General features: G+C 41.3%; 3 protein-coding genes across 5 annotated transcripts; 1 reads left to right on the top strand and 2 right to left on the bottom strand.

Moving 5' to 3' along the window:
* Positions 1 to 2,709: 2,709 nt before the first annotated feature.
* Positions 2,710 to 11,256, bottom strand: LOC123508156 (ADP-ribosylation factor-like protein 6-interacting protein 1). 2 transcript variants are annotated; one of them, XR_006675874.1, is made up of 7 exons: positions 11,125 to 11,160; positions 10,235 to 10,368; positions 10,016 to 10,103; positions 9,493 to 9,642; positions 9,291 to 9,375; positions 8,698 to 8,964; positions 2,710 to 8,626 (listed from the first exon to the last, which is right to left on the bottom strand). XR_006675874.1 is itself a non-coding variant. In XM_045261692.1 (6 exons), the coding sequence occupies exons 1-6, from the start codon at positions 11,143 to 11,145 to the stop codon at positions 8,813 to 8,815; spliced, it is 630 nt and encodes a 209-aa protein (XP_045117627.1). In that variant the 5' UTR covers positions 11,146 to 11,256; the 3' UTR covers positions 2,710 to 8,812. The 2 variants fall into 2 exon arrangements, 1 of the variants encoding a protein (XP_045117627.1); XM_045261692.1 differs by having other exon boundaries at positions 2,710 to 8,964; positions 11,125 to 11,256.
* Positions 11,257 to 12,394: 1,138 nt separating this feature from the next.
* LOC123508244 (formin-like protein 15) lies at positions 12,395 to 13,868 on the bottom strand. Of its 2 annotated transcripts, none has more exons than XM_045261803.1 (3): positions 13,506 to 13,868; positions 12,927 to 13,134; positions 12,395 to 12,636 (listed from the first exon to the last, which is right to left on the bottom strand). In XM_045261803.1, the coding sequence occupies exons 1-3, from the start codon at positions 13,691 to 13,693 to the stop codon at positions 12,478 to 12,480; spliced, it is 555 nt and encodes a 184-aa protein (XP_045117738.1). In that variant the 5' UTR covers positions 13,694 to 13,868; the 3' UTR covers positions 12,395 to 12,477. The 2 variants fall into 2 exon arrangements, with proteins under 2 accessions (XP_045117738.1, XP_045117739.1); XM_045261804.1 differs by having other exon boundaries at positions 12,395 to 12,633; positions 13,506 to 13,865.
* A 2,864-nt stretch (positions 13,869 to 16,732) lies between these two features.
* On the top strand, positions 16,733 to 24,566 carry LOC123508407 (trypsin alpha-3-like). Its single transcript, XM_045262145.1, has 6 exons — positions 16,733 to 17,094; positions 17,531 to 17,723; positions 20,316 to 20,427; positions 21,641 to 21,770; positions 22,604 to 22,746; positions 23,212 to 24,566. The coding sequence occupies exons 1-6, from the start codon at positions 17,037 to 17,039 to the stop codon at positions 23,380 to 23,382; spliced, it is 807 nt and encodes a 268-aa protein (XP_045118080.1). The 5' UTR covers positions 16,733 to 17,036; the 3' UTR covers positions 23,383 to 24,566.
* The last annotated feature ends 269 nt before the right edge of the window (positions 24,567 to 24,835 follow it).

Raw genomic sequence — 24,835 nt, 5'->3', positions numbered from 1 at the left:
GCGTCACCATCAGCTCCTGGGGTCGTGGTGAGGGAGGTCAGGGGGTCGTCATCATCATAAGCAGCATCTGTTGTCGTCACGATCATCATTAGCAGCTTGGATCATAATGATAGGATTAGGGTTTTTGTATGTAAGAGGGGAAAACTGGCCAAGAGTAACAGAAAGGGTAAACAAAAAAGGTCCATTCAAGTTGGCAGTCCCTCTGCAGGTCCGAGAGAGTTAGTTAGCCAAAGACAGGAATAAAAATGTTTTGAAACCTTCATCTTAGGTAAATGAGTTCAAGTCATAGGAGGATGGCAATACAGAAGCAGGTAGAGAGTTCCAAAATGTACCAGAGAAAAGTGTGAATGATTGATGATTGAGAGTACTGGTTAACTCTTGCATTTGAGAGTTGGACAGAATAGAGGTGAGAGGAAAAAGAAATAAACCTTGTGCAGCAAGGCCGCAAGAAGAGGGGAGGCATACAGTTAGCAAGATCAGAAGACCAGTTGGTATGAAAATAGTGATAGAAGATAGCAAGAGATGAAACATTGCGGCAGTGAGAAAGACGCTGAAGTCAGTCAGTCAGAGGAGAGGAATTGATCAGACGAAAAACTTTTAATTCCAGCCTATCTAATAAAGCAGAGCGTGGAGTCATCCCATACATGAGAAGAGTACTACTCCATAAGTGGGAGGGCAAGCGCAGTTGGGAGAGGGATCAGAAAATCTAGTTGAGAGGCATTATAACGCATCACATCATAGAAGCTGTTTTAGCAGGAGATGAAATTTGAATTTTCCAGTTTAGATTGCAATTAAAGACAGATCGAGGATATTCAGTGAAGAAGAAGAGGGGCGTTATATATTTGTCTGAGAGGTTGTGACGATTACGGGAGATAAATGGAGAAATTTGGCTTTTGAGGCATTAAACTACTACTACTACTAAGTTTTCTCTGTTCTATCATCAAAACCGTAAAAAATATCCTTGAAAACGGGTGTAGCTTCGAATAAAGACTTTTGAATGTAATGAGGTGCGGCGCAGAGGCGAATGTCTGCTGCCCCAAGGTGATTGCCACCAGCCCACCACCACCTCAGCTGACCAATAAAGACCGTCACACAGGTGCCATACCTTCTCAATCACCGTCTACAGTTGCTTTCCTAACATTCTAACACTGTTATTATTTTAAGATGTTGTGGTTCATGGTTCAGACATTATATTCAATAATAGTAACTTCAATTTGAAGTGTATGAATTCTTCCCGTGCATCAAGAAATCAAATTAGGATATAAACATACTAATGTTTTCAGCAGATTATGAAAATTACCGAACATTCTATCAACCACAGAACATCTGAGAGTTTCATCATACATTTTGTAGATATCATATGTCTTTTGGTGTTTATTGATAAACGAAAATAGTAAAGAAGAAAAAGAAACAATGCAGTAAAAAGGCTTCATTGACCGCATAAACAATAGAATCAGCTGATGAATGTTCCATGGTTGGCATCATCTGATAAGCTTGATTCATGCTAACATACAAAAATATTTTACTCAAAACATAAAATGGACATGATACGCCCATGTTGTCCAGGCATGATATTGTTCCAGACGAAAAAACACCGAAACATAGAGTACCTATGCCCTGTAATTGACAATACCGCCGGCTGCCATATTGGAACACCCAAACTCTAAACCACCACCACCACCACTGTTGAAATTACATATATAGAGAGTCACTTTATTTTTGTCTCGCCATTGTTGCTGTTAATAAATATGCTTGTATCATAACACAGCTTCATGGTATATCGACCAGCCCTTTGCATACATGAACATGTTGCCGAAATAAAATGAAACAAAGAAATTCAGCAAATAAAACTTACAGTGCATGCGAACAAGTGCACTGCAATACTACTTAAGTGGCGCAATTAGTACTGACACCAAAGGGCAAGCAGTAAAATTCCATCATTCCGAGATGAATAGAAAAACTTGTGAGCAGCCTTGTGTGCTGGTGTCGCCAGTTGGAGGTGACACTTAAGGGTTAATCACCAATATGCATACATCACACCCGTGGCTGTGTGTGTGTGTGTGTGTGTGTGTGTGTAATTCACCAAGGTCGTCTGCTGGTCATCCAGCCAGCCTTCCCCATTACGGAGCGAGCTCAGAGCTCATAGACTGATCTTGGGTAGGACTGAGACCGCAACACACTCCACACACCGGGAAAGTGTGGCCACAACCCTTTGAGTTACATCCCGTGCCTATTTACTGCTAGGTGAACAGGCTAGCCCATTTGCCTCGCCGCGCCCGGAACTCGAACGCAAACCTTCTCGGTTGTGAGCCGAGTGTGTTAACCACTACACTACGCGAGCGCGCGCATGTACGTGTGTATGTTACATTCATTGTACAGCATATTCTGTCCCTAGAGAGAGAGAGAGAGAGAGAGTTTTAAGTTCATGCCCAATAACCCATGGTTATATATGGGCTGTCTACCAGACTTCCTACATCTATATAATTATTGTGTTCACTGTATAGCTAGACATAATAAGTGAAGAGAGAGAGAGAGAGAGAGGAATAAGGGTTAAATGGTCGGCTTGTAACTGAGTATTTACATCTTCCTTCCATTCTTGGCACTTGCAGACCTGAATGGTTGTTGCAGCTCCCTTTTTTTTCTGTTCGTGGAGTGTGTGCAGTGAGGAGGAAGAGACAAAGGGAAGATGAAAACAATAAAACAATGGTATTACCCTCAGAAGTGCATGCATTTATTTATTACATGACCATCACGCCCACACAATGCACATGGGGAGGAAAAATACACTGAGCTACTAGTGAAAAAAAAGAGGAAAAATAAAATAGCAATAGTATATACATGATGCAAATATATATATATAGATACTTTTGTCCCCACTGCCTTACTACAAAAAGATGTAAATATATATATACTTCATGAACAGAGCTCCCTGTGAAGAACTGACTAGCAAAATATGGACACTTTCTCACCGCCACAGCCAAAAACAGCATAGCATATGGGTGGAGGAACAGTAGTCTGGCCTGGGAGGTGTGGCCCTTCATGCACTGCCTTGCCCTGGACCACCAAGCTGACTATAGCAAAACCAAAATGTGTTGACCAATAAGGTGAGACCAATAATCCTTACGACACTGTCATGTATCACTCATTACTTCAAAGAAAAGAGTAACAGTTCTTCATTTAACAAAGAACTGTTACTCTGTTTTCCTTAAAGTAAAGAGTGATATATGGCAGTGTCGTAAGGGTTATCGGTCTCACCTTATGGGTCAGTACATTTTGGTTTTGCTATAGTGACCATGTGGCATTGAGGCTGAATTTCCAATGTATAAGACTGCATGTGATGTAGTGGGCAGATTTGGGATATAACACTCAATAATCCCAAGGTAGGACAGACAGTAATATAATACATACATTTTGAGATAGTTAAGATTGGGAATTCAATTGGATGTTCCTAAACTTTGATGGAAACGATAAGAGTTTAGATGTTAGCAGATTTACTGGGGATACAACACACTGGGTATATAAAGCCTTCAATGCGAGGATTAAACAGATTTATAGTGCATATAGTTGTGACCTGAGATTGTTTCCTTTTATGTAATGACCTTTGGTGAGGGAGGGAAGCAGGATAGCACACCCAAGACTTCAGTACTGTCACTTCCTCATGTTTCAAGTACATACAGGTTTTCCTCAGAGACTATCACTTGATGGAATACAGTACAGGGAAATAGTAATTTTTCCTCTGCTTCTGTCTGAGTTGTCTCTCCTACTGTCTTCCTGCTCATTTATCATTTTTATCCACTATGATGATGTTACTAATCCACATTTTCACCTCACCTCTTCAGACACTATCTTTCCTCCACCTCTTGTTTTTGTTTACTCAAATATAACATAAATCTACATCAATAACATCAATGCATGAGTCAATGTGTCTTCTACAAAGATACAATCATACAGCGTGGTACAGACAAACGTGGCATACAATATAAATACACCAGAGGATGCCTAGTCATATAATTATAAAGGATAAATTTTTAAATAATTTTCACCAGATAAATGAAGCCCTGAATTTTCAAAGGTAAGTATATTAGTGGAATGGGTGACAGTGCTTACTCCTTAAGATCTACTACAATAGTATGTCCCCTGTAGTCATCTAATGCATCACATAGGAGTGGTGATTGAAGCTAGAGGAAAGGAGGTGTGGTGGTGTGGTGGACACTGCTACTGGTGTTAGGATGAGGACATGTGCTGAAAAGTGTCCACATGGTTTCATGAAGCCACACAGACAGCCACTAACAAAGATGGTCACTGCACCATCACAGAAAACAAACTGTAGCAACACCTCTTTCTTTCTCACAAGGATAAGTTGTATCATAGCAATATACAAAGTCTTAAAAAAAGTTATACATGTAAGGGACACAAGCAAAAATGGCTGGCTGGTCTGCCCTATCCATTTTTTTTTTTTTTTTCAGTTACTTTAGATCACAGTGGTTTTCGTTTCTTGTTCAAAGTGAGCACACAAGCTGCCTGCACACCTCACACTCCAGAGACACACAAGCTGCCTCTCCAAGTGTCAGAAAGACATACATACAGCTCATGGCATCAGCAAGGTACGCAAATGAACAAAGGAGGATGAGCCTGAAGCCACATTCTCAGCACTTCTGCACCTTTCACCAGGGAATTAAATTTTGAAATGTCCTTTTCTACCTCTTTCACTCTGACCTGCCATCATTACCAGTAAATCAATAGTGAACAAAAGCTTTCAGGTGGTTTAATAAACATAGCATACTGACGAAAATTAAATTAAGGCACACAGTAAGCAGATTTAAGTCTCAGGAACTGAACACAACAACAAATTTGCTGATACGAGAGGAAGAACACATCTTGTGTCCTCACATCTTACAAATAAACCGGCCTAAGGCGTTCCTACATACAATTTGTACAACAGGACACCGGGAAATCAAGTAATAATTCTACACAAAAGGCAAGAATATAACAGTAACATTTAAGGTTGGGAGAAAGACTTCCATCACAGCGTAATAAGGAAATAGATCCATGTAAAGCTGCTTATACACACACACGCACACACACACACACACACACACACACACACACACACACACACACCAAGCAGCTTACCTAATAATAAAACAATGACATAAATACGATACTCTGGGAAAGCAGTACTGGCAGCAGGAGTACAAAAACTACACTGCCACATACAAAGCAGCCATCTGGCATCTGCTTACTTAAACAAGACCAGCAGCCAGTCTTACTGATGCCTAAATCTTGGTGGACTTATAGTACATCCCTGGAGCTCTTTCACACTTAAAATAATGATTCAAAATTCAACATACACACATCCATACACATTATTGACATAAAATATATCAAATCCACTATCTACTAGAGTACAGAGTAAACCCTCGTTACATCAAACACTATCATGTCAAATGTAGCACTCATCAAATGTAGCTTGGCCCACTGACCGTCTATCTGGTTTATTTTGGTAAATGAGGCAGAACATTTGGTCAGCGGTGGCGGCAGCAGGGAGTGAGTGAGGGTGGGAAGGGAAAGGGGAGTGTAGGGTGGAGGTGGTGGTGGTGAGTGCACACCACACTCACCCACCGCTGCACACATGCATGTGTAGCAATCCATAAGATTTGTTGTTTTGTTTATATCAAAATAAAGTATATAATGTATGATTTATATAGTGATTGAATTACCAAACAATATTATTTGAGGTTCATTTTGGTGTACTGAACTTTCTTCTCATATACCAAACAAAGTTTGGTATGTGTGTGTGTGTGTGTTTGGAGCGAGGTCAGGAAGAATCCAACCGCTGTATTTCCTTAGTCTTTGCCTTTACTGTCAGTGGTTTTCCCGTTGATAGATTGATGTACTGCGGGTTTACTGTAATATCAACATCAAAGATAGGTATAGTATTCAAGTAAAGAATATTATCTTGGTAACAATTCTATAGTCTTATAAAGCTACTAAAATAATATATAAAAAACTTTACACTATAGCAGTGACTCATAAACTTATTGTGTGACCTGATCAGCACAACAACCCAACCTGAAGCTCATCCCTGCACATGGCTGGCCTGCCCCCACTCATGTATTGTGTTAGCTGGGCAGTTTTTGGCACGGACACAGTGAAGACTAGGCATCTATTTAGTTTTGTGAATTCTGAATCATTTTGTTTATAGGAATCATTCAATGTTAAGGCATTGTCACACAATTAATGGGCAAGTGTGGTGGCCACGAATGTTTCTTACAAGTCTGGCTTACAAATCACTCATATGAGTTCTGTATCATTGATAAATCTACTCCAGCAAGGATGGAGTTTGAATTCACACATCTACACAATCAATGACCATGCATTTTGTACCTCTGTACTGAATCACCACACTTGTCTACTCATCTTGTGACAAGCAAGGAGAAGAACTCAGATTAAGTTAATCTAGGCACTCCAAATCCCTTTCAACAACTGGCCAGAATGGAATGATGTCTCAATTATGAAAGTCATTCCACTGTACATTCTAATTCATTAGAAGACTGGTGAAGACCAATCCATGTTTACTTGGGTGTTACGATCACTTATTAGTGTTAGCTATACAGTTATCTATAACATTAGAGCATTAATTTCTATTGAGTCTAAGCCAATGTTTTGGCTGTCATGGCTGCCTCCCATAATGCACTGCCTCACAAGAGTCAGGTGTGAGTGGATGAGCCTCACAGGTAGTGGTTGCTTTAGCTTCACTCACATTGCTGCAGAATACATATTATACAAATAACTTCTAGCCAGCTACTCCAGTGCTTACATCAATATAGAACTGCCAAAATGCTTTGCACATAATGCCATCTGATTTGTGTACTTCACATTACTGTACCAACAGAAGATAGCTTACAAACTATACATCTAAAGTGTCTCTAACAAGACCTAGGAACACCTACAATGATTCAAACTGTTAGGCTAAGACAATAAAGGCATGAAGCAAGAGAGCACAACATCTTATGACACAAACATGGAGAACCTGCTTTCACAGATGTGGTCCCTTAAGGCACTACCATGCAACTGTGCCTGTCTGACAGTGAATGCTTCTTGAGAGAGTGATGGTACTTTTGCTGTGACAAAGTTATCCATCCACTGAAGACTGGACACCAAAACAAAACTATTTCCTCGTGTCTGAGGCATGAAGCAACACACAATCACTCGGCAAACACAGATGCATGGTGAGGCCCTTTTTACACACCAAAATCCTCTCTGAACATGGAAGCCACAGAGCTAAACAGGAGACAGTTACTGCTCTTAACACATGCCACAAATGAGAAGACCCATTTCTTTATCCTCTTCTTAACCTTCCAAGAGTTGACATCCAGGAACTACCATAATTGCAGTGGGTAAGGTTGGTTTTGGGTATATCTTGGCTGGACAATATACATCCCTGACAGACCAAACACAGCTACACTCCACTTTCATTTAGCACACACTATCAAAAAATATTTGTGCTTCACATGTTCTGATGTACTCAAGTGACTGACCATACCTGCTACTTGCTTCTTTTATGCTACCAATACCATTCAATGAAACTTACTTAATCTTAGAAAAAATATTGAAAATTACAAATTTCATCCAATTATTTCAACTCCTCAATTGCAAAGATTAGCAAGGAAAATGCATATAAAAAACCTAACATTTTATCTTGACTATTCCTGTTCCGGCCAAGACACAAGATACATTTTTTCCACCCAATAACTGTTCCCTTATGGATATACAATGAAGGCAACAGACCTCAAGCCATCAGAGAGAAAGACAAGCTTACATACTCTCAATACGATGACTTCACAGCCACGGCCACTGACCACTGAGACAAAACCAACTTAAGGGGAAGAGCTGTGTCACCACTCCTACCCTCACCCCTGATTCAGTTCTCCCTTTGAACACCAGCTTGCCTGATCCAGTAACAGTCAATCAGTTATCTGTACAGCACATGTCACTTCCTTGCAGAGATGAAGACCAGTGCTTGTGGTAATAGAAGTCATAATCAAGAGATGATGTTGCTTTCATGAAAACTATACCTGTATTTCAACTTTGCTGTATTTCTAATAATGCCTTGCAAACCTAAGACTTTAAAGCTCACTGGGAGAAATAGAGCACACCGGGAAACATCAACAAATGGCACTGGAGAACAAAAGGTTGCTCTCAGTGTCCTTCTCCTAATGTTGACCTGCTAGTGAAATAAAAAGGTGCTTCGTACAGCCTATGGCCTCAACATCCTACCATGCCTTTGTTCACAGCATACTACCAATTGCATATCATAGAAAGATAAGGTCAGCATAAATTAAAAAGAATAAAATAAAAGCATATATCTTTAACATTCTTGCATATGATTCCCACAGGTTAAAAATACAGTGCAAATGCAAGAAATATGGAGCTGAAGCCAAGTTACTGCAAAATTTGTTGCATTAGGAGCATTATATGAAATATGAGCTGCATTCCACCATGCAGCAGTGTTTCTTGCTAACTTAACCACTCCTCCTACTCCTCACATCTGCTTGTCAATGAAAGTAAAGCCTCAAGAAGATACACACTCACACTCACAAACACACACACACACACACACACACTAAACCTTACTTCACACTCCTTGCTCCTCCATATGAAAGAAAGTCTGTCTTACCACTTTCAAGATTCCATCACACACACACACACACACACACACACACACACACACACAATACCAGCAGGTCCAACTCTTTATCTGTGTCTGATTGACAAAGCTGATGGAGCACAGACAGACAGACAGACACACTCACTCCTTCTTCTTGGACTCCCCATCACTGCCTTCCCCTTTGGTTGTAGCAGGGCCCTTCAGGATGCTGGATACAGCTTTGATGATGGTGGAAAAGTACTTCTTGATGATGCCTTGGTGTTTCAGGCCAGGAAGCAGCACCAGGAACACCACTGAAACACAGGGAGTAATTATGTGGTAATTAGAGACACAAATCAGCAAAAAATATCATACTGAAAGACGGAGTAATTTTGAGGTAATTAGAGGCACAAATCAGCAAAACTATCTTATATTAGACTACAATACATAGAGGGTTTTAGCACTTATATTCAGGACTATTTCAAAGCCTGATAACAATGGAATACTTGTAATATTAATCACACCAAAGCTTCTCTGTCTTTGAAGTATTCACCAATCCCTCTCATTCCCGCACTAACCACAGCTATGGGCACACCCACCAACGCACTGGAATATTCTGGTCTACACATGCACAACTCACCAATGAGATATGTGAGGAAGAGATTGTTGATGTTGCTTCCAATCCATGCAAAGAACAGAAGGCTGCCTGTCACCACCACAAAGTACTGCCAATGAGAAGAAAACACAGAATGACAGAGGGAGCACATTAAGACACATACACCAATACATCACAGTTCACTCAACACACTCGGTTCTGACACCAGTTAGCTGCACACACTCACAGTTCTGGGCTTTGATTCCTTCATGGAGGTGAGCGTCTGTGACATGGAGGAGGCCAGACAGAATAGGGAGGCAATGGAGGTGATGATCTGCTCATATTTTCGCTCATGTGCTCCAGTCCAGTAGTGTGCACCAACCACCCATGGCACCACCTGCGGACAACATCACCAGTAATGCAACAATAATGACGACAGTAATGTTATTCGTACAAGTCACATCACCCAAGACATTTAACAAGCCCTGGTCAGCATCCCAATGGATAACAGTAGCCACTCATTAAAAGTACAAAATTCTATTGGTCTCTACTGGGTAAAAGCAAAGGAGAAAGTCATAGTTAATGATGTGTGTGTTTTATTTTTTTATGCAAGAGGGGAAGATGGCAAAGGAAAACAAAGACCCACTTGATTGTCAGTTCCCTTAAAGATCAATAGAGTTACCCAAAAGTCTGGGGCAAATGTCTTGAAATATGTATGTAATGTGTGACAGTGTGTTGACTAGTGATACATGGCCACACAAGAGACTGACCTGAGGAACCAAGTAGTCACACAAGGTAATGATGATGCCAAGGATGGAGAGCAGTGTGAGCATTGACGGCTCAATGTACCAGATGATCCTGAAATAAGGCGAGCAAGAAGTGGCATTACTTGTCACTACAGAAGCACCTTAAGTACCCATATTAGAGAAACAAATGCCCACACCCTTCACTCACTTAACAGCCAACAAACAACACAAGTAAGATCTCACAGGAAGAGGAAGGTGACAGCAGAGACGGAGATGGCCGGGAAGAAGTGCTTCTCCCAAATGAGCACTGAGTGGAGGGCACACAGCACCTCCCGCCAGCCCTCCAGCTCCCGTCGTAGGGTCTTCACTCGCCGCTCCTGAGGGTTAGGTTAGGCTAGGTTACTGTCTTTAAGGGAGGGTAGGGGTGAAGACCTTAACCTCTTCAGTACCAAGACATATATTCATTCTGCTCACTAATTGGTGATTTTACATAGCTTCTGAAACTTATGTGGGGATTCAAATAATGAAGACTTTGGCCATTAATCTTCTGATCTCCATAGTCCCTTTATAATGCAAATAAAATCGTCTAATCACACCAAAAACTCAAGGTAAAAATGCGTCCCAGTACTGAAATGGTTAAGGCTTCACTCACACAGACACACACACATAAAGGAAAAAAAAAGTCTCCCTGATTGAGATGGGCGAGAAAAGCAACATTTACCCCAAGTCCCTGAGATTGATTGTCCTAGAGAGAGGCGACAGTGCAGTGTATAAGGAACAAATACCGAAAAAAATAACAATAACTTAAACGCGTTTCATCCATCTCATAAGCTGACTCAAAACACAAGCCCGGTGTTACAAGTGCCTGTGATTGCTTGTCCTAGAGAAAGGCGACAGTACAATGAATAAAGAGCCGTTACTGAGAGAAAAAAAAAAAAAAAAAAACCTTCAATGGCGTTTCATCCATCTCATAACCACTCATAAAACAAGCTCATCGTTACCCTTTCCAGCCCTTGTTTTCCACCACCACTGTCTGGAATATGACCCCCACACCTCCCTGATTCTCGCCCAAGTAGTGGAGTGAGGAATTAAACCTGTGGAGCTGAGGAATAAAGGCGTAAAGAAAACGTTACCTGGCTGGGATTGGCCTCCATCGTGTTTGTTTACAACTGATCCTGAGAACTGAGACTGACATGCGCTGCTGCCAACTCCTGCTGCTGCTGCTGCTGCTTCCCCTGCCTCCCCTTCCTCCCTAATCCCTCACTCTGACCAACAGATACAGTAGAGAGGCGTTACATCAACAGAGAGAGAGAGAGAGAGAGAGAGAGAGAGAGAGAGAGAGAGTTATGCATATAGAACTCAGGAATATTTGAATTTCTAATAGCAAGGTAATATGCATCCCAAGTCGAAGTACAAGCAAGAGAGAGAGAGAGAGAGACACATACAGCGTTTAGTTGAAGGTTAATTTGCTGTAACCTTTATTTATCTTTATAATATTATGTTCGCTTTCCTCTCTGTTCTGATTGTTGTCTATATAATACTGTAACAATACACGAATAACCCAATAAAAGAAATCTATCACACACACACACACACACACACACACACACATACAGAAACCCCGCAGAGTTGGCAACAGTGCTTCAGACAACCCATGCGCATCTCTCCACATTATTCATGACAAATGGCTTGGATGAAGAAGTATGGCATCGGTATTGTTGAGAGTATCAAAAACACTCTCGTTTACTGACAAAAATAAGCCTAGTTCTGTGCTTCGTCTCATTCACGTATAGTAGTCTAGAGGTGATATGAGAGTGCGTGCCTTGGCGAGAGCAGAGGAGAGGGGTTCTTTTCCTGAGCGGTTTCACATTCCTTACAAGGGAAGGCCTGAAACGTGATCAGATGGGCTTCAAACTGCTTACTAGTTGCGTCACTGGTAGAACTTAGCTGAGAGAGAGAGAGAGAGAGAGAGAGAGAGAGAGAGAGAGAGAGAGAGAGAGAGAGAGAGTTATTCTGAAATACTATTGCACTGGACCTCCGGTTTTCATAACTGAAAACACTTTAGTTGAAGCTATGCGGATTTTTAAGAATGTTTTACAGTTCTAAAGGCAGATTAATCAGACTATATTTTTAGATCCTTATCAGGACAGTCTTGACAACTTGACTAATACTCAGGACGCTGAAAATAGTCGCGGAGAGAGAACAAAGACTTTCTGAATACATAAGAGAGAGAGAGAGAGAGAGAGAGAGAGAGAGAGAGAGAGAGCTGTATTCACTGAACCAAGGGATACAATACTGGTGAGGGCAAGGGTACCAAGGACATAATGAGTTTCTTGTTTCATACTGAGCTAATGACTCACGTGGACAATAAATACAAATGTGGTCAGGAGTGAAAAACGGTTATGACGATGGTGCTGAATATATTACTGAAGTACTCACACTAAGTTTAAAAGTACAAAATAAACGACAAATAAATGCAAGTGTGGTCAGAGGCGGTGGCGATGCGGTCCTTGGGGAGGCGAAGGCGGCGGCGGCGGAGGCGGAGGAGGAGGAGGAGAAATTGTCCCCGGCGAGAGGAAGACAGAATCGTCAGCAGCAGCGAGGCCCTGTACCACTCTCACCCCGCCTCCCAGGGAACCACTCTGCTGGGAATTAGAAAGGAATTTTGACATTTTTCATAACCAATTTCAAAGGTAGCAAAGAAATTTCTCTCTCTCTCTCTCTCTCTCTCTCTCTCTCTCTCTCTCTCATTTTGTTATTTCACAACAGGAACAAGTCAAAAGAGAACAGAGAAAATAACTACCATTCAAGAGACAGTAAAACCAACACCTGCCAATCATGACCCTGCCTGGCCTGAAGCATCACCGGTACTCCACCCTCCCTCCCCGCATGCAGGTGGGACTGTGACGGGAGCCGAGAGTAACACCTGCCTCACCAAGTCTTTGAACGCCGAGGTGTAGGAGGGCAGAGAGCCGCCCACTTCTGAGTAGCGGGGCGGAGGCGTGCGGCAGCGGATGGCCTCATGGAACGCCGCGAGCGGGGTGACCAGGCTGATGCGACGGCTATGGACTTCCAGCAGCTCCGGTGGTCGTCCTTGGCCGCCTCGTCCCCTGGCTCGCCGGGAAGAAGGATCTGTCACCACTCTGCAGGGGCAAGGAAATACGATTCATCGACCAGCGACTCACAGCGGTCACTGATCAAATTGTAGCTTGTTGCAAGCACTTTTTTTTTTTTTTCTTTCGGAAGGAAACGAAATGCAGCAGTGTTATGCTAAGGTGTATGATAATCTTGGTTCTATTAGTGGCGTTACTACGATGCACAGTACCTACAGACTATTGAATTAGAAGCAGAAAACTTGGTGGTTCACTCCTGAAAGAAACTTGCAAAACAGCTCATTTCCGATATGAATACTGTTACGACACCATATATACAATTAATGCACCTCTGCATGCATGACCGCAAGTCTCATAGTTGCCACACACAGTCACGAGACAACCTCTCTTACCACGCTCACCTGCCCTCCTGAGAGCGACTACACTTGAGCAGCCGCTGGATGACGTACGCTAACACCAATACCACCAAAACCACCACCAGGAACGCCATCAAAGCTGCCACAGCCGCCATCTCAGTGAATGCCACATCAGAGACTTTGCTGGCGGTCGCGCCTCGTGGCCGGGAGGAGGAAGAATCGGGAAAACACATGATGATAGTGCACCAGGGACAACAACTATATAACCTTGCTGTAGAAGTCTCCTTGCTTGAACCTGCCTTGACACCACTGGACAGTATACCAAGCTGACTATACACGTCCTCTGGTGGCCGAGTGTAAAGACACCACAACTACTTGATCGCGTCTCCAGCCTACCATTCGGTCTTTAGAGTGAGAGGTTTCCCAAAATGTGTATCTCGATTATTTCCGCCTTTCTGCTCGCACTCGTTACTCTGTCACCTGTGTGAGTATGGGGACGTTAACAGGTGTTGGATCTTTGAGGGGAGGGTCTTATCTATGGCTATGGGGGATAAATCGGTAACGGTACGAATTTCAGTAAAGAGATTAAGCTGATTTATATGCAAAACATTGGAATGTTTTATATTTAAACACTCAGTTAAGTGCCTTAGTTTTATGATTCGGCGGAAAACACTGAACATATTGAAACACATCTGTTGGACGAGACGTGGCACATTTTATACTATGAGATTGAATTTCCATTCTACTGCGAAACATTGTATTATCTTCTATTATATCCTGAATCTTTTTGATATTTGAGCTTGGTGTGGAACGCGATACCTTCACTATGCCTTGCTACTTAGTATATGATGTTAGACAACCTTGCACTATTCTGTTGCCTCTTGAACGTTTGCATGACAGCAGTGAAACAAACAACAGTAGAAAAAAAAGAAGACTCCCATAACCAAGGCATAACTCTTGAGAAGCAGCTAAAATAAAGGAAGAGTGATAGTAGTTTTATAGGTACGTGAGGCATTCGTCATGTCGTGTGACAGGAGGCGCATTAACTTTTCATGATGTAGAGGAGATCCAATCGTTCCAACCACCTGGGCGGCGCAGGTGTTGTTGTTCACGCGAGAAAAGGGCGCGCGGGGAAACAGTTTGCCCGTGGTAGTTGCGGTGACGGTGGTAGAAGCCCCGGCGGTGCTGGTGGTGGTGATATTGTGTGCTGCTGAATCACCAAGAGTCGTGACATGGATTATGACATTAGTGGTGATGATGGTGGTGGTGCGGTGGCCAGGATTATACAGGGCTGGCTAGTCACGGGGTGTGATGCGGTGCCGGCAACTCTTCACAGGACCATGGCAAGCGTGCAGGGGAAACCTCTCAGTACTCGTGTCAAACGGGTAAACTAAAACTAGATAATAGTAACACCTAACACCTTAACTTGCATTACTGTAGAGTGTAGATGCAAGTGAACCTGACAACAAAATAGTCACGCAACGATGAAACGTGAGACACACACACACACACACACACACACACACACACACACACACACACACACACACACACACACACACACACACACACACACACACACACACACAGACACACAGACACACACACACACACACACACAAAATACATACAGATTGACACATCTGCACACACTGCAATATATACATAATGAATTTAGGTGTCTGCAACAAAACAGTGCAGTGACACGTTTATAGTTAACACGCACACGCATGCACACACACACACACACACACACACACACACACACACACACACACACACACGCCCGGTAGCTCACTAAGCTCAGTGGTTAGAGCGCTGGCTTCACAAGCCAGAGGACCGGGGTTCGATTCCCCGGCCGGGTGGAGATATTTGGGTGTGTCTCCTTTCACGTGTAGCCCCTGTTCACCTAGCAGTGAGTAGGTACGGGATGTAAATCGAGGAGTTGTGACCTTGTTGTCCCTGTGTGTGGTGTGTGCCTGGTCTCAGGCCTATCCGAAGATCGGAAATAATGAGCTCTGAGCTCGTTCCGTAGGGTAACGTCTGGCTGTCTCGTCAGAGACTGCAGCAAATCAACAGTGAAACACGCACACACACATGTTCCATACGGAAGATTTGTTATCCATGATGCACAGGTGCTTTGAGCTTTGTGTGTATATTCGCTTCCTCTTCCTTGCGTGTACTGTATGTATGTATTTATGCATTGACTATTCATATATGTATGTATGCGTGTAGTGTATATATATATATATATATATATATATATATATATATATATATATATATATATATATATATATATATATATATATATATATATATATATATATATATATATATATATATATATATATATATATATATATATATATATATATATATATATATATATATATATATATATATATATATATATATATATATATATATATATATATATATATATATATATATATATATATATATATATATATATATATATATATATATATATATATATATATATATATATATATATATATATATATATATATATATATATATATATATATATATATATATATATATATATATATATATATATATATATATATATATATATATATATATATATATATATATATATATATATATATATATATATATATATATATATATATATATATATATATATATATATATATATATATATATATATATATATATATATATATATATATATATATATATATATATATATATATATATATATATATATATATATATATATATTAGACACACACACACATGTAACATGCATAACAGAAAGGACGTTATTGTCATTATTATTACTATGATCCTTTGCATTTTTGTCATCCCACAGCTCTCACGCGTCCCTGGCAAGACGTGACCACGCCCCACCTTCCTCAAATCCTGCACGCCTCCACTCCTCGACTCGCCATCGCCAGCAACCCGCCCACTCCACGCCACCCAGCACACCTCTTGCCTGGAGAAAAAAATCGCCCTCTTATTTCCATAGATTTATTTTCAGGAATTCAAAGAGAAACTAATTTGGCGGTCAGCTATATAGGCAGCTGGTATCTTATTATTTATTAATTTTTTTTTCAGGTGACTTACTGATTGACTGAATGACAGACTGATTGTGGATTACGATAACGTTAATACCTTCACATTTACAATCCGCTGTTACTGTTATGGGCTTGTAATGGCCCATATATGTGTTGCATCTTCCTTCCAGACACAGAGCAGACACTCAGCGCGACAGTGTTATGAGTGAATTGTGTCTTCGTTAAGGGCTTGTGAACTAACTATCTGGTATCCTGGAGTGACGTGTATCTCCATTAGTGGCTAAACAAACGAAGAAATGTCAACTCACTTATTCATTTTAAGTGTCGAATCTCCATTAGGGGGATAAACAAGGATGGAACTATCAACTGACTGCCTGACGTCCTTACAGATACGAGTAACTCACCAAACATACCACCATACGTACCAAGGGAGCCTCACGCCTCCCCACAGCCACCTGAGGAGAATATAACAGAGGGAGTGACAAACAGCATCGCCACCACCGCCGCCATGCCTCCTCTCGCCGAGACAGAGACAGAGAAAGAAAAGGAGGAGGAATGCGGAAAATGTGAACAAATCAAAGTTTATTTCTGCGTTTGGCTCATTTGATGCGATAGTCTATTAATTCTTTTCGTTTATTTACTTTATTTATTTATTTTTTTTCTAATCGTTGGATAGCATACTCAAACTCACGCACCAAATTTGTACTTTCTTCTGAGCACACGGTCATGTAGTCTGCACTTTTCTCAGTAAGCACCAAACTTTATAGCGAGCTGCCATCTGGTCCATTGCACTAATAAGGCAACACTCACCCCTCAGACTTACGCTTCCAAACATCAAAATTTACTCACAAATACAACTGCGCTAAAAAAAGTGTTATTTTCCCACCATAACTAATGCACTTATAATTCACCACTCAGCACTCACCCCTCAGCACTCTCTCTACTTCCAAATATCGGAATATTCTACAATGGCGCTGGAAAAAAGAAGTTGTATTTCCCCAGGTGAGTGTGGCGAGCTGCCCATCACGGTGACTGGGCTGAGGATAATCAATGGGGAAGATGCATCACCTGGGGAGTTTCCTTTCCATGTGAGGGTGCTGACTATGATAGGTAACCTTATGAACACCTGCGGCGGCTCCATCATCAAGAAGCAATGGGTGCTGACCGCTGCCCACTGCTTCATCGGGAAGGGCAAGTAAGTAGTCACGTGTTAAAAAAGCTTGACTCTCACCATCACTGCTTTATAAGGACTCTAGTTGAAGATACTCGTGTTTTTAAGGGTATTTTTATGATTCTGGTGATGATTTGGCAAAATTTCTACTTAATTGAAAGAAGAAACTGTCATGAAAACCCGGATAGTTGTGTCCGTTCCCTTAGAAAATTGTCATGGTAACAGAGCAAAGCGTTTCTGATTACGGAGCTTGGCCACGTGTTACGAAACGCTTGGCGTTCTCGATCACCACAACTGTTTTCAAAGGCCACAGAGATCATTGACCCGGTTCTCAACTTCTCAAGAGTTTTGTTCTGTTAATAGTAGTGAAGTCTTGTTATGTCACTTGAAACGTAAAATAATTTGAGCTGTGAAAATAACCTTAATAACCCGTGTATCTACAAGTGGAGAGTTTTCATTGTAGTTTCGTGTAAATGTTCAAAAACGCTCTGCTCTCTTACTATGATTGTTTTCAGAGGACGCGGAGATAATAAACCGGTTCTCAAGAGTGCCTGTTCTGCTGATATTGTGGAAATATTGTTAGTCTCTCGCTAGAACCATAAAAGGACACTCTTAAAAACTGGTGTAATTTTAACTACAACCTTTTGACTGAATAGTCACTATAGTGGATGTGCGACACGGGACAGTGATAACCTTTTCACCATCTTCATTGACAGTTCCATCATCCACGCAGCGGGCTTCACTCTGTGTGTTGTTGGAATGCATTATATGTATAATATGATTGAATACATGCGTGGAGCACAGCTGAGTCTCCGCTGAAGAAGAGTCATTCTCTGCAGGAGCCACTCACGCCGTGACTCACAAGCTGTGGTAATCCTGCCCGGGGTTTGTGTGTCATTCTGCTGCCGCGGCGACATAACTCAATCAATTACAATGCTAGTGTCTCGTTGTCGCTCACACACACACTCACTTACAATGGTAGTGTTTCATTGTCGTTTACACACACACACACACACACACACACACACACACACGCTTACAATGTTAGAGTCTCATTGTCGCTTACACACACACACACACACACACACACACACACACACACACACACACACGCTTACAATGTTAGAGTCTCATTGTCGCTTACACACACACACACACACACACACACACACACACACACACACACACACACACGCCTCAGGTCATGGGACTGTGTGGTAACCATTTTGTACTGTTCAACATCGTAGTACACACAGGTCCACACTTCTATATTATATTTTAGTCTGACATATGATATGGATAAATGGTCTCACTGTTTGGAATACAGGAACGTAGACCATAAATAATAAGGGAAGCTATCATTAGCGTGACAGTTCCGTATAAAACGTATATGCATATTTACTATCATCCCTATCTACACGAGTACATTTATCTAATCTTTCAAAACTCCCCATTGACTCGTCTCTGATAATTCTAATTGTTGAGTTCGTTCCACTCATCTGCCACTCTATTTCAGAATAGTATGTCTTTTTTACACACACACGGATATATAGTTACAAAAAAGCCTCACAACTGAAATACTTATCCCTTTTCAACAATAGCAAAGTTTTTCTTTTCATCTGCAATAAGAGAAAAGAAAATGTCATGAAATCCTACAATTTACAGAAAAAAAAGAGGAAAGTAATCAGAATTTGGTATATCATTTTATTCTTCCTTTACCAAACTTGAACCCGTTACTTCTACTGGGAACCTATTCTGGAAAATTTCTGCCCACACTTGCACTACTTTCAAAAGCCTCATAGTTGACATGACAAGGGTTTTCTGCATTATTAACTCCTTCAGTACTGGGATACATTTTTACTTTGAGATTAATGTAAGATTAGACCATTTTATTGACATTAGGAAGGATCTATGGAGGTTAGAAGATTAATGGCCACTGTCTTCACTATTTCAATAGCCACATAAGTTTCTGAAAGCTGTATAAAACCACAAAATAGCAAACAAAATGAATATGAAAACGCGTCATAGCACTGAAGGCATTAACAGGAGAAACCTTGAAAACACATGCAGTTAATAATTTCTCTGCATGGCCTTTGAAAATAGTCGTGAAAAGCGAGAGAACAAATAATCATGGACAGTGAGAGAGCAAAGCGTTTATGGGCTCGAAGCTAGATCCTAGGAAGCGGTGTACAGGTGTATATCAAACTATGAACACGCATATTTCGAATTAAGTTTATGAGGTGTGATAATGTTTGTACATCTCCCTGCACCTCACGACCCGCGTTTGTACTGTAGTAATAGTGGTAATGGTAGTGGTAGAGGTAGTCGCAGTTGTAGTGGTAGTGGTAGAGGTAGTCGTAGTGGTAGTGATAGTGGTAGTGGTAGTGGTAGTGGTAAAGGTAGTCGTAGTTGTAGTGGTAGTTGTAGTGGTAGTGATAGTGGTAGTAGTGGTAGTAGCAGAAGGGTAGGGATGTCTTTGATCTCTCTCTCTCTCTCTCTCTCTCTCTCTCTCTCTCTCTCTCTCTCTCTCTCTCTCTCTCTCTCTCTCTCTCTCTCTCTCTCTCTCTCTCTCTCTCTCTCTCCTTTATTAGCTGATGTTATTTCTTTTCCCCTGAGAACGCGAGCCTCCAGCGTGGTAGTGATGGGAGGTTCAGTCTTCAGCAACAGGACTTACGAGCTTCACTCTGATCGCGTCTTTTACCACGAGAAGTTCAAGACCCCCACTCAGGTAAGGACAGTCACCCTTTATAATCTATACCGTGACTGAGGAGTACAGTCGGCTTTTGGCTGGTACTCCCTCGCCTTCTTCCTCTTCCCCTCGAAATTTTCCTTCCTGCCCCATCTTCCCCAAAGACATGCTTCTCACTCTTCCTTCACCTACTTATCTCTCTCTCTCTCTCTCTCTCTCTCTCTCTCTCTCTCTCTCTCTCTCTGTGTGTGTGTGTGTGTGTGTGTGTGTGTGTGTGTGTGTGTGTGTGTGTGTGTGTGTGTGTATATATATATATATATATATATATATATATATATATATATATATATATATATATATATATATATATATATATATATATATATATATATATATATATATATATATATATATATATATATATATATATATATATATATATATATATATATATATATATATATATATATATATATATATATATATATATATATATATATATATATATATATATATATATATATATATATATATATATATATATATATATATATATATATATATATATATATATATATATATATATATATATATATATATATATATATATATATATATATATATATATATATATATATATATATATATATATATATATATATATATATATATATATATACATATATATAACTTATTTCGCACACGTGGCTCCCTAAGATTGTAAAACAAATGTGTGATGTGTCTGATGTGTCCTGTCGCTTCACCCCTTCACACACACACACACACACACACACACACACACACACACACACACACACACACACACACACACACACACACACACACACACACACACACACACACACACACACACACACACACACACACACACACACACACACACACACACACACACACACACACACACACACACACACACACACACACACACACACACACACACACACACACACACACCGAGGAGTTGTGACCTTGTTGTCCCGGTGTGTGGTGTGTGCCTGGTCTCAGGCCTATCCGAAGATCGGAAATAATGAGCTCTGAGCTCGTTCCGTAGGGTAACGTCTGGCTGTCTCGTCAGAGACTGCAGCAGATCAAACAGTGAAAAATTACACACACACACACACACACACACACACACACACACACACACACACACACACACACACACACACACACCTTTAAGTAATGGAGGTGCAGGACAGAAGTGTTTGAGGATGGTCTTTACTCACAGGGAGATGACATCGCTCTCATACGTTTGTCAGAGGAAATAGACCCCAAGCTGAAGCCCATCTGTCTGGGGCGGGGCCGCGATATCCCGTACGGCGGCTTGGCTGTGGCTACCGGCTGGGGCAAGGTGACTGGTCAGTGAAAAGTATCATCTATTTATTCATTTTTTTTCTTTTCATTTATTAATTTTTCTTTGTATCCCTTACTATTTATTTTTTGTTCTTTAACTCACTATGTCTGCTTTAACCCCTTCAGTATCAGGACGCGTTTTTTTTTTTTTTTTTATTCATTCTGCTTACTATTTGGTGATTCTATATACAGATTCAAAAACTTATGTAGGGATTAGAATAGTGAAGACTTTGACCATTAATCTTCTGACCTCCATAGAACCTTCCTAATGTCAATAGAATGGTCTAATCACACCCAAAACTCAAGGTTAGAGATGCGTCCCAGTACTGAAGGAATTAAGGCTCCACTCTACTTTGCTCGATTTGAATACTGAATTTAATGTTGTTTCTGCTGCATTGCTAACTGCACGATCCTATGACACAGTGTTGGTTAGGTAGTACAATATCATCACCTTTCCTGAAGCTGTATCCTTTCCTTCTTTTTCCTTTGTCATGTAGTTATTAATTGTAAGTAGGAAGTGCTATCTTTCTATCTCCGTTGTACTGCTAACGATGCCTTCATACTCGTACCTCACAGGGTTGGCTAGGTTCGTGATCACCTCTGTGGCTCTTATCAACCATTCCTTAATTCTTTATCTCCCTCTGTCATCAGGTTATTTATGAGTATTATAACAAACCATTTGTTTTACTATCATCCTCACAAATAGTGTTCCCTTTGTCGGAAGGATGTTTGACGTACGTACATTACCACCGCATCTCTCTCTCTCTCTCTCTCTCTCTCTCTCTCTGTATATATCACCATGTTTCGTGTACGCATTCCTGTCCCTTCCCTCTTTCAGAGGAGGAGACAATGACGAACACGCTGCAGGAGGTGGCCCTGGACGTGATCTCCACCAAGAAGTGCACGTCACTGATGGAGCAGCTACCCAGTGACACCAGCAAGATCATCTGCGCCTTGACTCCCAAAAAGGACACCTGTCAGGTACGCGTCACGCCTCACACACACACACACACACACACACACACACACACACACACACACACACACACACACACCGCGTAGTGTAGTGGTTAGCGCGCTCGACTCACAATCGAGAGGGCAGGGTTCGAATCCCGGTAAGCGGCTAGGCAAATGGGCAAGCCTCTTAATGTGTGGTCCCTGTTCACTTAGCAGTAAATAGATACGGGATGTAACTCGAGGGGTTGTGGCCTCCCTTTCCCGGTGTGTGTTGTGTTGATGTGGTCTCAGTCCTACCCGAAGATCGGTCTATGAGCTCTGAGCTCGCTCCGTAATGGGGAAGACTTGCTGGGTGACCAGCAGACGACCGAGGTGAATCACACACACACTGTTATGGCCCCTATTGAGAAACACTTTGCTCTCTCACCACGTAAATTTAAGAGTTTAAGAATACAGCCCTATATATTTATTTGTAATGGTGTTCCGCAGGGTGACAGCGGCGGTCCCTTGTTGGTTCAGAGGTCAGACGGGCGCTGGGCACAGATTGGCATCACCAGCTACGGTGTCGGCTGCGGCCTCCCTAACAAACCCGGAGCGTATGTGAACGTGGCCCACTACCTGCCCTGGATCAAGAAGAAAATCGGGGCCTGCACTTGCTGATGTCTGGAACTCCTCGGCTTATGACTACCATATACTCGTACCAAGTTTTCTTATACCGCTTTCTCAATTGACGCCTTCAGTGGACTTTTCACACATTTGTTGTCCTTGGTCAGAGCTCTTCTATATTCCTGAACGTTTTGCTCTTTTATCACGACTATTTTCAGAGGTTACTGATATGACACTGGCTGGGTTCTCACGGGTATTCTTTTTATTGATTGCGTAAAAACCTCGTTACTTTATCAGAATATAAAAAACTTCCCTGAAAATTGGTGTAACTTCAACTAGAGCCTTGTGAGAGTGGTCGAGATGCGGTACCGAAGAGTTTCAGAATAGCTAAGACTCGTACAAGTAACGCCCATCTTTTCCACCATTGTTTGCTCTCCTTCCCTTCTCCTGACTCCAACGGCCTGCCTCTCTATGGACTCCCTTCGCCACATAATTACCTCTGTGCTGTTCGAAATATAGGCTAGTATGTGTAAGAAAATGATATACGTACGTATGGTTTGTAAAGACCTCACTCACCTCCATCAATCAGCGAAGGTGAGACTGATCAAGCCCGTATTTACAGTTGACTTGCTCTCTAACCACAACAATTCTCCAAGGCCACAGAGACGATTAGCCGAGTTTTCAAGACAGTTTTTCCTTTTAATAAAGTAGAAATTTTGCCAATCCATCGCCAGAATCATAAAAACTCTCTTAAAAACACGAGTCTCTTCAGCTAGAGCCTTTGGGAAGCAGTGATGGTGAGAGAGCAAAGATTCAGAATACGGACCTGACAGCAGCAGATGAAGGGAAGCTGCTGTAGACTCACACACGATATGGTTTATACTACACACTGGCTGCTTTTGTGATGAGTTGTGTTTCAGTGTTCCCTGCTTCACGAGATCGACTTGGCTAACTACGCATCACAAACGGCTCAGGGCTATAATAAACTGTCATTCAAGACCATTTGTTTGGCTAATACTTCCACAGTGTCGTCATCACCACTTTGTGTTGATGTGGTATGCAACACTCGTCTCCTTCTGCATATGGGTTTCAGGGTTTGCATCTTAAGAAACACCAGTAATATTCAACTCATTTAAGAGAAGGGGAGGAAAGAGAACCAAAAGGAGAACAATAGAGAGAAACATCAGGGAACCGTTATTGAATTAAGACACTTGCCATAATAAACTGAACCACTGAAACCGACTATTCTTTTATGTTCCTCTGCAGAAACAATGGTAGTGAAACACGCGGTGATGAACAGCTATTAAAACTCTTGCGTTAGCTTGGATGGTTAAGGTGTCTGTGGATACGCATGCAGCAAAACGAGTGTATCTTTAACCTTGTTGTACTGGGACGCATTTCTACTTTGAGTTTTGGGTGTGATGAGACGATTTTATTGACATTAGGAAGGGTCTATGGAGGTCAGAAGATTAATGGCCACAGTCCTCACTATTTTAATCCCCACATA

This window comes from Portunus trituberculatus, chromosome 24, assembly GCF_017591435.1.
Source record: "Portunus trituberculatus isolate SZX2019 chromosome 24, ASM1759143v1, whole genome shotgun sequence".
In the NCBI taxonomy this organism is placed as follows: domain Eukaryota; kingdom Metazoa; phylum Arthropoda; class Malacostraca; order Decapoda; family Portunidae; genus Portunus; species Portunus trituberculatus.
The sequence above is the reverse complement of the archived record's forward strand: the minus strand, read 5'-3'. Positions and strand labels throughout refer to the sequence as shown.

What these genes read in the sequence shown, in the direction of transcription:
- LOC123508244 (XM_045261803.1), bottom strand. Translation starts at nt 13,693, where the DNA reads ATGTGTTTTCCCGATTCTTCCTCCTCCCGGCCACGAGGCGCGACCGCC. An exon ending in AGTCGCTCTCAGGAGGGCAG is followed by an intron (nt 13,135 to 13,505) that starts GTGAGCGTGGTA and finishes TTGCCCCTGCAG; the next exon opens with AGTGGTGACAGATCCTTCTT. An exon ending in CCTCGGCGTTCAAAGACTTG is followed by an intron (nt 12,637 to 12,926) that starts GTGAGGCAGGTG and finishes TCTAATTCCCAG; the next exon opens with CAGAGTGGTTCCCTGGGAGG.
- LOC123508156 (XM_045261692.1), bottom strand. Translation starts at nt 11,145, where the DNA reads ATGGAGGCCAATCCCAGCCAG. An exon ending in GTGACTACTTGGTTCCTCAG is followed by an intron (nt 9,643 to 10,015) that starts GTCAGTCTCTTG and finishes TGTTGTCCGCAG; the next exon opens with GTGGTGCCATGGGTGGTTGG. An exon ending in AGGAATCAAAGCCCAGAACT is followed by an intron (nt 9,376 to 9,492) that starts GTGAGTGTGTGC and finishes TCTCATTGGCAG; the next exon opens with TACTTTGTGGTGGTGACAGG.
- LOC123508407 (XM_045262145.1), top strand. Translation starts at nt 17,037, where the DNA reads ATGCCTCCTCTCGCCGAGACAGAGACAGAGAAAGAAAAGGAGGAGGAA. An exon ending in AGTTCAAGACCCCCACTCAG is followed by an intron (nt 20,428 to 21,640) that starts GTAAGGACAGTC and finishes CTTTACTCACAG; the next exon opens with GGAGATGACATCGCTCTCAT. An exon ending in CCAAAAAGGACACCTGTCAG is followed by an intron (nt 22,747 to 23,211) that starts GTACGCGTCACG and finishes GGTGTTCCGCAG; the next exon opens with GGTGACAGCGGCGGTCCCTT.